This window comes from Marmota monax, unplaced genomic scaffold (genome assembly GCF_021218885.2).
Source record: "Marmota monax isolate L192 unplaced genomic scaffold, Marmota_monax_Labrador192_F-V1.1 WCK01_AAM20220418_F8-fsc00047, whole genome shotgun sequence".
In the NCBI taxonomy this organism is placed as follows: domain Eukaryota; kingdom Metazoa; phylum Chordata; class Mammalia; order Rodentia; family Sciuridae; genus Marmota; species Marmota monax.
In genome coordinates, this window is record NW_026692072.1 from 12,122,909 (window position 1) to 12,136,604 (window position 13,696).

Genomic DNA, 13,696 nt, shown 5'->3' on the forward strand with positions numbered 1-13,696 from the left:
GAGGATACTGATAGGCAGGCAGGGAAGAGAACCCAGGCATTTAGACCTGGCTCTCCGAGGAGAGCTTGCGTTCATGTTTCCAGCCAGTGTCTGGCAGAGAGCCCCGTCTTTCTGGAGTGGCTGCAGTATGGACGCTGCTACACTCAGACTGCTCTTCCTGCAGTAGCTGCTCTGTCTCCGTGTCATCCAGAGAGCCAGAGCTGGCCTGGATGGACACTGTGTCTGTCTTCATGCACACATGATCCCGCAGAAGGCCCCCCCGGGAGCTGCGCAGCTGCTTGAGGTCATCCCACTCAGCATCATCCCCAGAGAGGAGGCAGATTCCTTCTACTATCTTGATTTTCTCCTTGGTGTAGTTGTGGTCAGGCCCACCCTAGGTGGAGAGGAGGGACACATGGTTAGTCATTTGGCTCTCTAAAGAGGATCTCTTTGTAGACAGGAAGTAAATGAGGTAAAAAAGGGCATGAAGAGCAGAAAACTCCACAAACTAATGTGATCACAGCAAATATATGAAGCCTCACCTAAGAAGAGGGGCAGCTATGATGATTATTACTTATCATACAGGGTGGAGAATGATGGCTTCCGGTCCTGCATCAGCCACTCACTGGATATATCACCTTGGGCAAATTAATTAACATCTCTAAAACTCATTTTCCACATCTGCAGTGTGGGGAGAATAACAGTATCTGCACCTCACAAGCAATTACTGTGAGGGTTAAATGAAGTGATACACAAAATGCAATTGTTAGGATGCTGGACTAAGTCGCACTAAAAACATGTTAGCTACTATTACATTTTTACTGTGGTTTATTAATGGGACATCATGCTGATATAAATAATCAAAAGTAATTGGCAAAAGCAATTCAACATGCATTTATTCAGGATTTTAACTACTTTATATATATGCTAATTTGTTCTTAATGATCTCTTCTTAATTTTGCTAAGGAGAAAACTTGAGAGGTACAATAGGAGGGCTCTAGAAAATCATCATATTTTCATTGATGAGGCCCCATAACCTTATAACCTTTCCGGGTAGGTTACTGTGGGCTGCTCCCATGAGCCCTGGGTTCATTCCAGGGATAGCCTTGAATTCTGCTCCGGCTTCGTCCTTTATGGATTCCTCAAAGGGTAGCCTTTTTTCTTGGTTTCTGAGGATACCAATCAACATGCTCCCACTGCCAGGAGTAAATGTGCCACAGCTTGGGTTCTGGTATATTGCTGTGTTCAGATTTTTGCAACCATTGCTTTCTATTACTAACAATTCAATTCCATAGATAGTTATTAAGCCCCTACATTAAATAGGATATTGTATTAGATGCTTTAATGATGGTCCCTATCCTCTGGAAGTGACAGTTCCCTCAGTCATGCAAAGGGATACAGATAGCACACAAGCACACATGGAGACACCCATTCACCCAGCACACCCTCCAAGCTGAAATTAGTATTAAGAGTTCTCATTACAGACACAATGGGTAAGTCAGGGAGAGGAGTAGCATATGATACTAGTAATTCTGGGGACAGCATTCCCTCCTACACACACACAGCAACAGGTACCTGAAATCAAGAGGAAATCAGAAGAGAAAGGGTGAAAGGCTATCTGAGGGGTGAAAGAGCTGCTGAGGAAGAAGCAGACAATAGAAGAATCACATCATTTTTATTTTCTTGTTTCTTTCTTTTTTGGGGGGTGGGGATCGGTGCTGGGGATGGAACTAAGCAAACTCTTTACTACTGAGCTCTGTACCTAGCCCCATTTTTCATTTCTAACCAATGGCCCTCATTGTGCTTCTTTTCTGAAGCATCCATCACTCCATGAACCCAAGAATATTCAGTAATCTTTCTTTCAGCCATATTAACTGGGGAGGAGTCTATCATTCCCAAAACTGCAAGCTGTTCTTACAGGTTCTCCTTTGTAACTTTTGTAACGGAAGATTTTCTAATATGGGAATTCATGGATCCAGAAAGCACAAGATTTCTTTATAAAGTGTATTCATTATGCCTGAGAGCCCTACAGGTATGAGAGCAGGTTTGGCCCAGAGACAAGCCAGAGAAATAGGCTGATTAGGGTCTTTATAAGGGATACTTTCTTTCTTGGTACAAAGGATTGAATCCAGCAGTGCTTAACCACTGAGACACATCCCCAGCCCTTTTATTTTAATTTTGAGACAACGTCTCATTAAGTTGCTTAGTTAGGGCTTCACTGAGTTGCTGAGGCTAGCTTTGAACTTGTGATCCTCCTGCCTCAGCCTTCTAAGCCACTGGGATTATAGGCATGTGCCACTACATCCAGCATAAGGAATAATTTCTGATGAAGGCTACAGGATTTTAGAAGAAAACACAGGTTATATCAGACTAGGAAAAACAATATCCCAGATTACTGCAGATCCCTTGTGGAAAGGGGCTATTTTTATTGACTAAATATTCAGCAAATAATTTTCCATTGAAGTAACATAGGAATTTTTTTAAGTACATAAATCTTTAGAATTCTAGAGAAATCTCTGAAGACCCTGTGATAAGAGGAAAGATAATGAAAAACTAGCCCTTCCCAACCCTAGATTTGACCACCACCTTGGAACAGAGGTTAGAAAAGGGAGAGTTTAAGAGCTCTTGGGCTTTCTGGGCATTGTCCAGGAGAGCTCCCTTGTTTCATAGGGACACAGCCTCACTGCAGGGGAGTGACACTATAGGAAGAAAAGAACCTATGATTCCTAAAATAGCTCTCCTGGCAGGGAGATAATATATTCATTGTTTTCCGACCTAAATCTTCCAAGATATCTTTCTAATCTTGTTCTAGAATCCCTCAAAGATTCTAGATCTCTCCAGAAATCCAAATTACATCTAGTTCTTCTGTTACTGTAACTTTCAAAATGGTAGAAGGAGCCACCTAGTATTCCCTTACTAATCCATTCAGGCAACTGGAGCACAATTCCTCCTCCCCCCAGAAAAGAATTTGAATATAAATTTCCATTTTTACCTCTTTCTTATAGCACAGTTGATTGTACATGGCTGGTTTTGGGATTGCTTCAATTTTTACTTCCTGAGTAGAAGTTCGGTAAGAAGGGTTGCTGTAGGTGAGGTTCCCCATTCCAGGATCAGTGAACTTGGATTTTTTGTGTCTTTAGGAGAAAAAATGAGAATTTAGTTCATATTTTTATGGAGATAAAACTTGGGGAAGTTGTAGCCTATGTGTGGGAGGCAGCCTCTACAGGTTCTGGTGATCCCTGCCTCCTGGTAATCACCCCTTCTGAATCCTCTCCTGTTGAATATAGGCTGGACCTGGTGACTTGCTTCTAATGAAAAGATTATGCAAAAGTGATGGAGACTACATTAGGTTACAAAGAAACTAGCTCCCTTCTTGGGTTTGTATTTCCCCTCTCCATTGCTCTCTCTTGCTCTTGCTCTGAGGGGAACAACCTACCGTGGTGTAAATTGTTCTATAGAAAGATCCAAAAGGCAAGGGACTAATGAAGGAGGCCTCCAACCAACAGCCAATGAAGAACTGAATCCTGCCAACAATCATATGGATGTTCTTGGGAGGGAATCCTTCCACAGTCAAATCCTCAGATGAGAACACAACCCTCGTTGATACCTGGATTGAGATCTTGAGGCAGAAGCACCTAAGCCATATCCACATTTTTGATCCACACAAACTGTGAGACCATAAATGGCTGTCATTTTAAGTCACTCAGTTCTGTACGCAGAAATGGGGATAACTAATACCTGAACTTTAGAATCAGGACAGTTGTCAGATTCAATCCCACCTCTGTTACTTACTACCTGGGATCTTGGTAGACATAATCTAAACTTTCTGAGCCTCAGATCCTCATCTATAAAGTGAGGAATAATACCTGTGTTATAAAGTTGGGACATTGATACATATCCATAAAATGGTAAGTGGTTTTATTATTACTAGGAGCAGCAGTAAAATCCAAACATTTTTGCTATGGTCTGTATTAAAGCTTTTGGGGGAAAATATAAAGAAAGAAACACATAAGATCTTTTTTTTTAAATATATTTTTAGTTGTCAATGGACCTTTATTTTTTTTAAATTTTTATGCAGTGCTGAGAATCAAACCCAGTGCCTCACACATGCTAAGCAAGTGCTCTACCACTGAACTACAACCCCAGCCCTGCATATAAGATCTTAAACTGAAAATGATATATTCTACTTTCCTAAGATGATCTGAGCACCACTATATCAACCAATTTTGTAGTAAAGAATTATGTTTGAGTAGATGGAAATGGTTTCCAATTTCAATGGTTTGAGGTAAGGTGGGTTATGAAAAGCATAGATGCTAGAGTTAGTTCACTTTGCCTCTTACTGTGTGACCTTGGGTAACACAGTAAGCATCTTAGCATCTTAGCCTATAATGAAAATCCCAAGGGTAGATTTGCTGTGGTCATTAAATGAGGAAACTGCATAAGCTATGACCAGGGAAGAAGAGTAAGTATTCAGGTTTCCATCCTTTCCTTCTGCTTAGGGACCCAACCTTGAAACAAAGCTGCTCAGAGCTAGATTTAGTGAATTGTGGAGCTTCAGAAGATCCCAGATATGCTAATGAGGACCAAAGAGCACATGGCCCTGTAGCAAAGTTTAGATTACCTGTATAGCATCAGAGCCGCAATCACCACCAAAATCAGCAGAATACTGAGGAGTCCACCAATGGCATAACTGATATGAAGTCCTTCACCTAGGAAGAACAGAGACACACTAGGCTGGGATCACTGATAATCATCCTGCTGGTGCTGGTGCAAAGGGTGGGAAGATAAAGGGTTGGGTCCATATGTTTTTGTTTTGTTTTGTTTTTGAGGCAGGATCTTGCTATGTTGCCCAGGTTGGCTCCAAATTCCTAGGCTCAAATGATCCTCCTGCCTCAGCCTCCCAAGTAACTATAATGAAACGTGCGCACACTGCTCCTGGCTCGAAGGGCTTTTGTATGTGTGGAATCCCATACCATATGAGAATACTGAGGGCCTCGTTCTCAGATGAGAGCCATAAGAGGTGGGTGAGAAGGCTGAAAAGAAAACTATAATTCAGCCAGCATCTCCAAACTCAGTTCTACCTCTTGTTAGTTACATGACTTAAAGGCAAGATGTTTAATGTCTAAGCCTATGTTTTCTCATTACTTAAATATGAATCCTAAATTGCTCATGGGGCTGGTGGAGATTGAATGATAGTGTGTACTCTTAGAGTTAGCCTCGCCTGATACATGGTTTCACTTTCCACAGTTTCAGTTACCAACAGGTAACCACAGCCCAAAAATATTACTAGAGTCAATGAGAATGTATGATATTTTGGGGAGAGAAAGAGAGATAACACAATCACATAACATTTATTATAGTATGTTTTATAATTATCTTATTATTAGTTACCTGTCAATCTTTTACTGTGCCTAATTTATCATAGGCATGTATGTATAAGAAAAAACTTAGTATATGTGGGGTTCAGTACTACTCAAGGTTTCAGACATCCACTGGTGGTCCGGGAATGTATTCCCCCATGGAAAAGGAGGGCTACTGTATTCACACTTACATATATATGGCATATATATGGCTTACCAAATGCCTGGCATATGGAAAGCACACTATAAGTGCTTTAATTATAATCTATAATCTACTCTATGAAGAGTTCATCAACCTCAAGAGAGGCCCCATGAAGGTTATGGAACATACCAGTAGACACTTAGATTCCTTAGATCTTCTCTGCCAAAACAGTTGGGTACTCAGGGCTTACCTGGAACAGCAGGTATGGCCTGATTGGAATGTGCACAGAGGCCTAGCCGGGCATCATTTTCAGAGCATCTGTGGGGCAGAGAAAACTGAACATGAGGATTATTTTTATGCAAATAAAATCTCTCCTTTTTCCAGGAAAGTGGAGAGAGGTATGAGAAGATAACAGGTGGGAGATATAGAAGCATAGAGAGATAGGAGGAGGAAATAGAGAAATCGGTGTGACTCACTATTTTCCAGCCAGTGGATAAACTATGTTTAAATGTGTTTTCCAGTTTGAGAGTGAACTGGAAATCTGCAGAAAGAGTAATAAGGAGAGCAATTCTAGGCTTTCTTAAACTACCAGGATGAGTGGGAAGCAGCTGCTAGCCAGGCAGATCTGATTGGTTACGGATTATCACAAGATCCACATATTTCAAGGTTTAAAATATATTTACCCCCCCCCCCCGACACACACACATATTCGTTTCCCCTTTGTTCTGTCATAAGGGAAAATACAAAACATCCAGAGGGAGCACTCAGATAACAAATCTAAAATGCTCAGAAGGTAACTGCTTTGTGGGGTATTATTAGCAGCCAACTAAAGGCATCTCCTTCAGGCCTGGAGAAAAGCTATTTGCAAGAACATCTGAAGCCAAGAGGCATTGAATCTTCAAATGGTACTCCTACATTAAGGAAAGGTCTGAGGAGAGGTCAGAAATGTTCCAAATAAACCTAGGGGCTGGTGGGATAGATCAGGGGCAGAGTGCTTGCCTAGCATGGGTGAGGTCCTGGGGTTCAATCCCCAGCACTTAAAAACAAAACCAAAAGGACCAAAGAAAATCCAAGATTAATAATGACTGACAGAACCTCAAAGATAGTGAGAAAGGTATATGTTTATCCTCAGGCATTTGCTTTTCATTACAAACTATACTACAAAGGGAGAGAGGAGCATACAATATATGGGCTTGATCATGTGCAAATCTTAAAACTTGGGAGACATTAAGTTTAGAGTACTTATTTGGAACTAGTATGCTTCTGCTTTCAGAATTGAAATTAAGTGTCAATTACATTTTAAGCTATAGTTGATATAAAATAAAGACATCAGAATATTTCAGTGAAGAAAAAATTGTTCTAATTAGAAAAATGTCTGAAAAGATAGATATCAAATTATGAAGAGTAATTCCACACAGGTGTACAGGGACTTATTTCTCTATTCCAATCTGTTTTTCCAGACTTTTAAAAAATTTTTTCATTTATTTTTTTAAATTTATTTTATTTTATTTATTCTAATTAGTTTATATATGACAGGAGAATGCAATTCAATTCATACTACACAAATAGAGCACAATTTTTTATGTTTTTGGTTGAACACAAAGTAGAGTCACACCATTCGTGTTTTCATACATGTACTTAGGGTAATGATGTCCATCTCATTCCACTGTCTTTCCTACCCCTATGCTCCCCCTTCCCTTCCCTCCCCTCAGGCTTTTTAAAAATAAATAAATAAAAATGCTGAAGAATTTCTCTAGATTGAGTGTAACATCCTATCACATCAATTTTAAGATGTGCCTTGTTTCCTATATTCTAACATCTCTGAAGTAAGAAATGGGACTTAGTGGTATCTAATAATTGCTGCTGCTCATGTTTTCAGTCTAATTTCTCAAATCAGAATGAATTATATAACTGATAGCACTTTCAATTTAATGAAATATTTTATACTTGATGTTAGCTCTGTGTATAGTTATACTTGCTTATTTAATAATGGTGTGTATGGTGTACACAAATGCATATATGTTTGAGAGCTAGGGTCATTATAAGCTAAGGCCACCACACCTCTGGGAAAATTTTTTGTTCCAAGTCATAAAGCTACACAGCTCAGAGATCACTGTACAATGATATCAAATACTAAACGTGACACAAGAGCAAGTGTCACAGAGACAGAGGAGGAAGGAGGAATGCATGTGCAAGACTCTTCCCAAGTGATTTCTCTTGAAAGCTGTTCTTAAAGCTTCTTGCCCTCAGAGCTACAAAGGGAATCATTTGCAAAATCTACAAGTCTAAATATTGTCCTAAATAGTGGAGACTGGTGGTTAATGTGATCTTCCTCCCATCTTCTGGTATTATGGTCTAATTCTGCTGGCATAATGGTCTAATACTAGTAAGTCTTTGTGACATGAATCAAAGGGCCCTCAATCCTGTACTAACCCTACTTACCTGCCTTCCACTTCCTCCAGAGATATACGGGTCCTGGTGGTAGAAGAATGCAAGGTGGTGGGCAGGGTGTTAGGCAGCACCGGGCTCTTTTCACTCATGCTGGTGGCCTTGGGAGCTAGGGGCACCAGACCAGGTACTGGAGAGAAAAGAGAATGAGAGCAGGCCACTGGAGTCCAAAGCCTCTACAGATGGTCTTAAGAGTAGCAGCTGGAAAACTTGATAAAGCAATTTTTTAGCTGCCCTAATCTCAGGTACCCTCACTTGATTCTATAAATAAAAAGGATTTGGATTCAAAATTAATAGTTCTGGATGGCCCATAAAGGTCAGGAAGATAGAGTAAAGCACAGCCTATCATGGCAGAGATCTAGAATCAAGAGACCTGGATTATCTTCTAGTAAATGCCAGAGGTCAGACAAACTCAGCTCTGAATGATTCCAAAGCCTAAACACATTGCCAGCAGTCTTTCCACTCCATAATCTTTGGAAGGTGGATTCTACCACCCAGAAGGACAAAGTTGAGGCTGGTGATCCCCTGCCCTTCCAGGGGCTCTACTGTTCCAGGAGCCATTCAATACACTCACCAGGGGAGCAGGGGCGGCTATCAGGCTCATCAGGACAGGCACACACAAAGTCTGAGGTTCTGGCAAAGCAGAGGTGGGTACAACCACCATTGTTCACGCCACAGGCATTGGTCCCTGGAGGGAAAGCAGATGAGTGTCTGGTCTAGGACAGAATTGGGTCTCCCAATTTAACACTTCTCAAAAAGTAGGATTACTCCACTCCCGGGAACAATAGGGCAAGAAAGGAATAATAGTCACAGGGGTTGAAAAGATCTAAGAGCTTCAAATGTGAGCTAAAAGGCTCTCCAGGGCTCCTAATTATCTTGGTTCACTAACAGCTAATCCCACTGATGGTGAGGAAGCAGGCTCAGTACCCAAGGGCCCACCTGTCTGTCGTTGAGGGGAAACCACGATGATATCCATGAGTCCCTCCACATTTGCCAACACTGTCTCCTTGTTGCGGCCTGAGTACTTGTCAACACGTTGGATGGACTTGGTCTGCCAGTCTGTCCAGTAGATCCACCTGTCCTGCTACTCAATATGGAACCCAAAAGAAGAAATATCATTCAGTAGTCAGACCTCAGTGCAGCTTTTGTGCCTCAGCATGTGCTACACCTTCTGCTGAAATGCCCTCTTCCTCTCTCATCCACTAGGTCAACTTCTGTGCGTCCCCAGATATGGCATGTCCAGGAAATCCCCTCCAATCCACACAGTTCTCCAAACTGTTCTGTACCTTGCAGTCACTTCCACATGTGAGTTTTTATCCTCTTATGGTAATTAGTTTATGTGTCTGCCTGTCCCACCTGACTAAGTCCTTCAAGGACAAAAATGTGCCTCAAATCTCTAGTCTGTAGCATCCACACTCAGTCCTCAGTCAGTTGTGTGAATTGCTCCCTGCTCAGCAAACAGGAGTAGACTTGGAGGTTCACATAGATCCCTTTTCTCTTGGGCCTTTTGCTCAAAGCCCTGACCCAGATCCTCTGCTTACTTCCTCTGCAGACTCTTTCTAATGCACTGATGGTGAACTTCTCAACCACGAGTGGGGAAGGACAAAGAAGGTGTTTTTTTCTCCCACTCAGCAGTCTAACAGCAGAAACTCCAGGGGAAGTTTGTAGATTGAAAAACCATTATTAGTATTAGCCTATCATTAAGTAGCCAAAATCTTTTCGGCTGATAGAATATAATACAAAATACAGGGCTGGGGGTGGGGTGTAGTTGAGTGGCAGAGCATGCCTGAGGTCCTGGGTTCAATTCCCAGGAAAGGAAGGAAGGAAGGAAGAATACAAGGAGATGATGTTTGTCAAAAAGGAAAAATATTTTAAATGACTAAGAATCCCTATTTAGCCTAAGACTGGTAGATCTTCTTTCTTTCTCCAAATTATCTTACAGTGTTACAATTCTCAAAAATGGCAGCTAAAAATAAACAAGATGATTAGAGATAATATGCAGTGTTTACCTTGTGCCAGGCACTGTGCTAATGTCCTGTGTATATATTAGGGGGATACTATTATTAAATTGATTTTTTTTTAGGTAACTGAAACTCAGAGAGATTCAGTTTCTTGCTCAAAGTTGCACTGTTTAATAATACAAACAGGAAACCGAACTCAGGTATTTGGCTCATTGAAGGTGCACAGTACACACTGACTGGCTGGAGGCTTCCAAACTGTTTTTTTTTTTTTTGGTGTGTGTGTGTGCGTGTGTGTTTTTTAAGAAAGAGAAAAATTTTTAATATTTATTTTTTAGTTTTCGGTGGACACAACATCTTTATTTTATTTGTATGTGGTGCTGAGGATCGAACCCAGCGCCCCGCGCATGCCAGGCAAGCACACTACCGCTTGAGCCACATCCCCAATCCCCAACTCTGTTTTTTAACCACTACATAAGAGCTGCCTGAGCTCCAATGCTGGGACCACAATGTTAGGCTCAATGGTGTAGCTTATTAAAATGCATATTCCTGGGCCCAATCCTTTGTCCTTTGTGAGGACAAAGCAGATTCTCTATAGCCAGGACCCATGAGCCTGCATTTTAACAAGCTTCCCAGCTGATTCAGGAATAGCAAGGCACTTGGAGGCTTAGAACCCCAGGGAAACACCCAGTCAAGGAGGTTTAGTTACCTCTCTCCTGAGCCAGTACCTGTGTGAGGGCAAAGGGGTGGGACACATGGCTGACCAAGACCTGCCGCAGCTTCCCATTGAGGTCAGCGCTCTCAATCCTGTCCAAATGTGCATCTACCCAGTAGATCCTGTGAAGAAGAAAGAACGGTGGCTGCTCCAAATGCTTCCCCAGGAGCCCAGCTCTTCTCTCTCAGGACCTGTCTTTGTCCTCCAGAGCTGAACTGGCAGGTGCTGCCAGCCATCAAGAAGTATCTGTGATGAGAGACTACTCTAAGTCCCAAAGCCAAAGAGGGAAGTTGGTGATTCATATGTAGGGAGGCCAGGGCTGTTCTTAGGAGGCACAGAAAGTCTAGTGACTTCAGAGGGGCCTCTGCCAGCCTCATCTTCGGCAACTTGATCACCCTTTGATCTCTACCCAAAAATATTAGGCCAAATTCTTACAAATGGTCTTCAAGAAGAGAGTTCAGTCAACATGGCCCTTACCAGGTTAAAGTAAGAGGTCACTCTGCCAACTCTCCAGGCGACCTTGATCCCTTTCCTTTCTTTAGGAAGGGGAACAGACTGCTTCAGAGCCTTTTTCCCCTCTCCTTCCTGCCCTCCAGCATTTTTAAAAATCTAGACCAGGTGTTGCAAATTCCAGTGTCCACAGGATTGGATGAGTAACAAATACAATAGACAGGGAAGTGGGTCTTATGGTCCAGGCAGAGGACACACTATGTTAAAAGCCCTCAAAAACACAAGAACCAGGCAGACACAAGCCATCTGAGGGGCTGGCTTTAGTAGCCCCTGCTCTAAGATATGTTCCCTCTTCTTACTGCTTCCTCTTCCCACCCTCCAGGGGCTTTCCATCTTTTCATTTTCCCTACTTCAGTCTCCACCCAATTTCCAGGAGGCTATTTGGAGCAGGATTCCTACCTGCGGGTATCATAGTCCAAGGTAAGGCCATTGGGCCAACCCAGGTCTGTGTTGATGAGTACCTTCCGGTCGGAACCATCCAGATTTGCCCGTTCAATCTTGGCAATGTGGCCCCAGTCTGTCCAGAAGAGGTACCTGAGACACAATAGTGCCATTGTTACCAAGGCATAGTCTGCCAGAAGCTGACAGACTATGGGGACACACCAAGACCACTAAAATATAGGCACTCTTCACGGGCCTCTTACCAGACCCTTTCTTCCCTGGATCTCTTTTCTATTGGCCATAAACTTACCCCTTCCTGGGGAAAACAGCAATGGCCCGGGGCTCATCCAGGCTGTTGTTGATTAGAACTTTGCGGCAGGAGCCATCCAGCCTTGATGCCTCGATGGTATTTCGGCCTGTATCTGTCCAGTACAGGTTCCTGGCCACCCAGTCCACTGCCAGCCCATCGGTAGTCTTCAGCCCACGCCCAATCACTGTCTCCATGTTGTTGCCATTCAGGTCTGCTCGCCTTGAGGAGAGCCCAGGGTTGGATGAGTGACCAGAATGACCAAGAATAACTGAAACTCCTTTTATCCATAATTGGACCCCCACTAGACTGTAAGCTCCACAGAGACAGAGACCAAGTATCTACTAGCACATTCCTCAGCACCCAGCATGATAGCTGCTCAATAAAACATCTGCAGAATGAATGAATGAATGAATGAATGAATGAATGAATTCTTAGGAGGACAGATTATTTCCTGACAACTGGAAACATCCGGACCTTAGGGTTCACCTCTTGCCAGAGGACAGATTAGTCATCCATCATATGTCTTTGAGAGAAGACAATGATCAGTAGGAGATAATTATAAGGCAGATTTGTCAAAACCTGCCAAAGCCCTACACGAGAGAACTCAACTTCAGGGTGAAGAATGTATTATAATCACCTGGGGGACTTCGTTCTTGCATAAGCCCACCTGCCCACAGCATGAGATTCCAATACACACGCAGGGAGACAAAAGCTGAGAATCTCAGCCATGGTAAACTGTTTGTTTGTTTGTTTGTTTGTTTCTTATACTTTTTGCTGTAAAGATTGGAGATTTTACTGGGGATTGAACCCAGGGATACTCTACCACTGAGCCACATCCCCATACCTTTCTGTTTTTATTTTGAGATAGGGTCTTGGGGCTGGGGATGTGGCTCAAGCGGTAGCACGCTCGCCTGGCATGCGTGCGGCCCGGGTTCGATCCTCAGCACCACACACAGACAAAGATGTTGTGTCCGCCAAATACTAAAAAATAAATAAATAAATAAATAATATATATATATATATATATATATATATATATATATATAGAGAGAGAGAGAGAGAGAGAGAGAGAGAGAGAGATAGGGTCTTGCTAAGTTCCTTAGACTGGCTTCATACTTGTGATCCTTCTACCTCAGCCTCCAGAGTCCCTGGAATTATAGGCATGTGCCACCACACCTGGCTTTGTGTGTGTGTGTGTGGTATTAGGCCTAGAGCCCAGAGGCACTCCTCTAGTAAGCTACATCCCCAGTCCTTTTCATTTTTTGAGACAGGATCTTGCTAAATTATAAATTACACAGGCTGGCCTTGAACTTGCAATCTGCCTTGGCCTCCTGAAAGCTGAGATTACAAGCACATTCCCAGCTGTTAAATCACTAGCACTAATAGCAGGGCATCATAAAATATAAAAATATAAAATAAAAATATGAAAATAAAATCCAAAATATTAAAAACAACAACTTTGCAACCACAGTAAGCTTTGACAGTTGGCCAGGGCTCCTATACTGCAATACCCATACTAGCTATTTATGTGGCCCACTTATCAATGAGTCCTAGATGTTCTTGAAGCTCCCTCAGGGCCCAGTGGTAGGTAGAACTTTATCTGTTTTGTGTGTGTGTATGTATTGTTGTTTATTTATTTTACATATTTCTACATAGTAATCTTCATTTTCACTTATTGTTTGCGTAGGGTCCTTCTACATTACTCTGTCTGGCCTCAAACTTGCAACCCTCTTACCTCAGTCTCCTGAGTGTCTGAGATTTATATAATCATTAAACAAAAGTTTAGAACTTTGCACTAAATGATAACACTATAAAATGAACAAGTCAGAATTAGAACTGACTATCCAAATTGCCAAATCATTCAGTCCATTTAGACGTTAACACAGAATGTCA

At 42.2% G+C, this 13,696-nt stretch overlaps 1 protein-coding gene across 1 annotated transcript in view; it reads right to left on the bottom strand.

Moving 5' to 3' along the window:
- Positions 1 to 274: 274 nt before the first annotated feature.
- The window catches only part of Lrp4 (LDL receptor related protein 4), a 48,608-nt gene continuing 35,186 nt past the window's right edge, over positions 275 to 13,696 (bottom strand). Inside the window, exons 29-39 of the mRNA XM_046457394.2 lie at positions 11,804 to 12,022; positions 11,512 to 11,646; positions 10,616 to 10,724; positions 8,869 to 9,013; positions 8,504 to 8,617; positions 7,924 to 8,059; positions 5,732 to 5,799; positions 4,601 to 4,688; positions 2,972 to 3,113; positions 1,555 to 1,616; positions 275 to 373 (exon numbers count right to left, since the gene is read on the bottom strand). Of these exons, the coding sequence (XP_046313350.1) occupies positions 1,572 to 1,616; positions 2,972 to 3,113; positions 4,601 to 4,688; positions 5,732 to 5,799; positions 7,924 to 8,059; positions 8,504 to 8,617; positions 8,869 to 9,013; positions 10,616 to 10,724; positions 11,512 to 11,646; positions 11,804 to 12,022 (1,201 nt within the window). The 3' untranslated portion in view covers positions 275 to 373; positions 1,555 to 1,571. The remainder of the gene's footprint in view (positions 374 to 1,554; positions 1,617 to 2,971; positions 3,114 to 4,600; positions 4,689 to 5,731; positions 5,800 to 7,923; positions 8,060 to 8,503; positions 8,618 to 8,868; positions 9,014 to 10,615; positions 10,725 to 11,511; positions 11,647 to 11,803; positions 12,023 to 13,696) is intronic.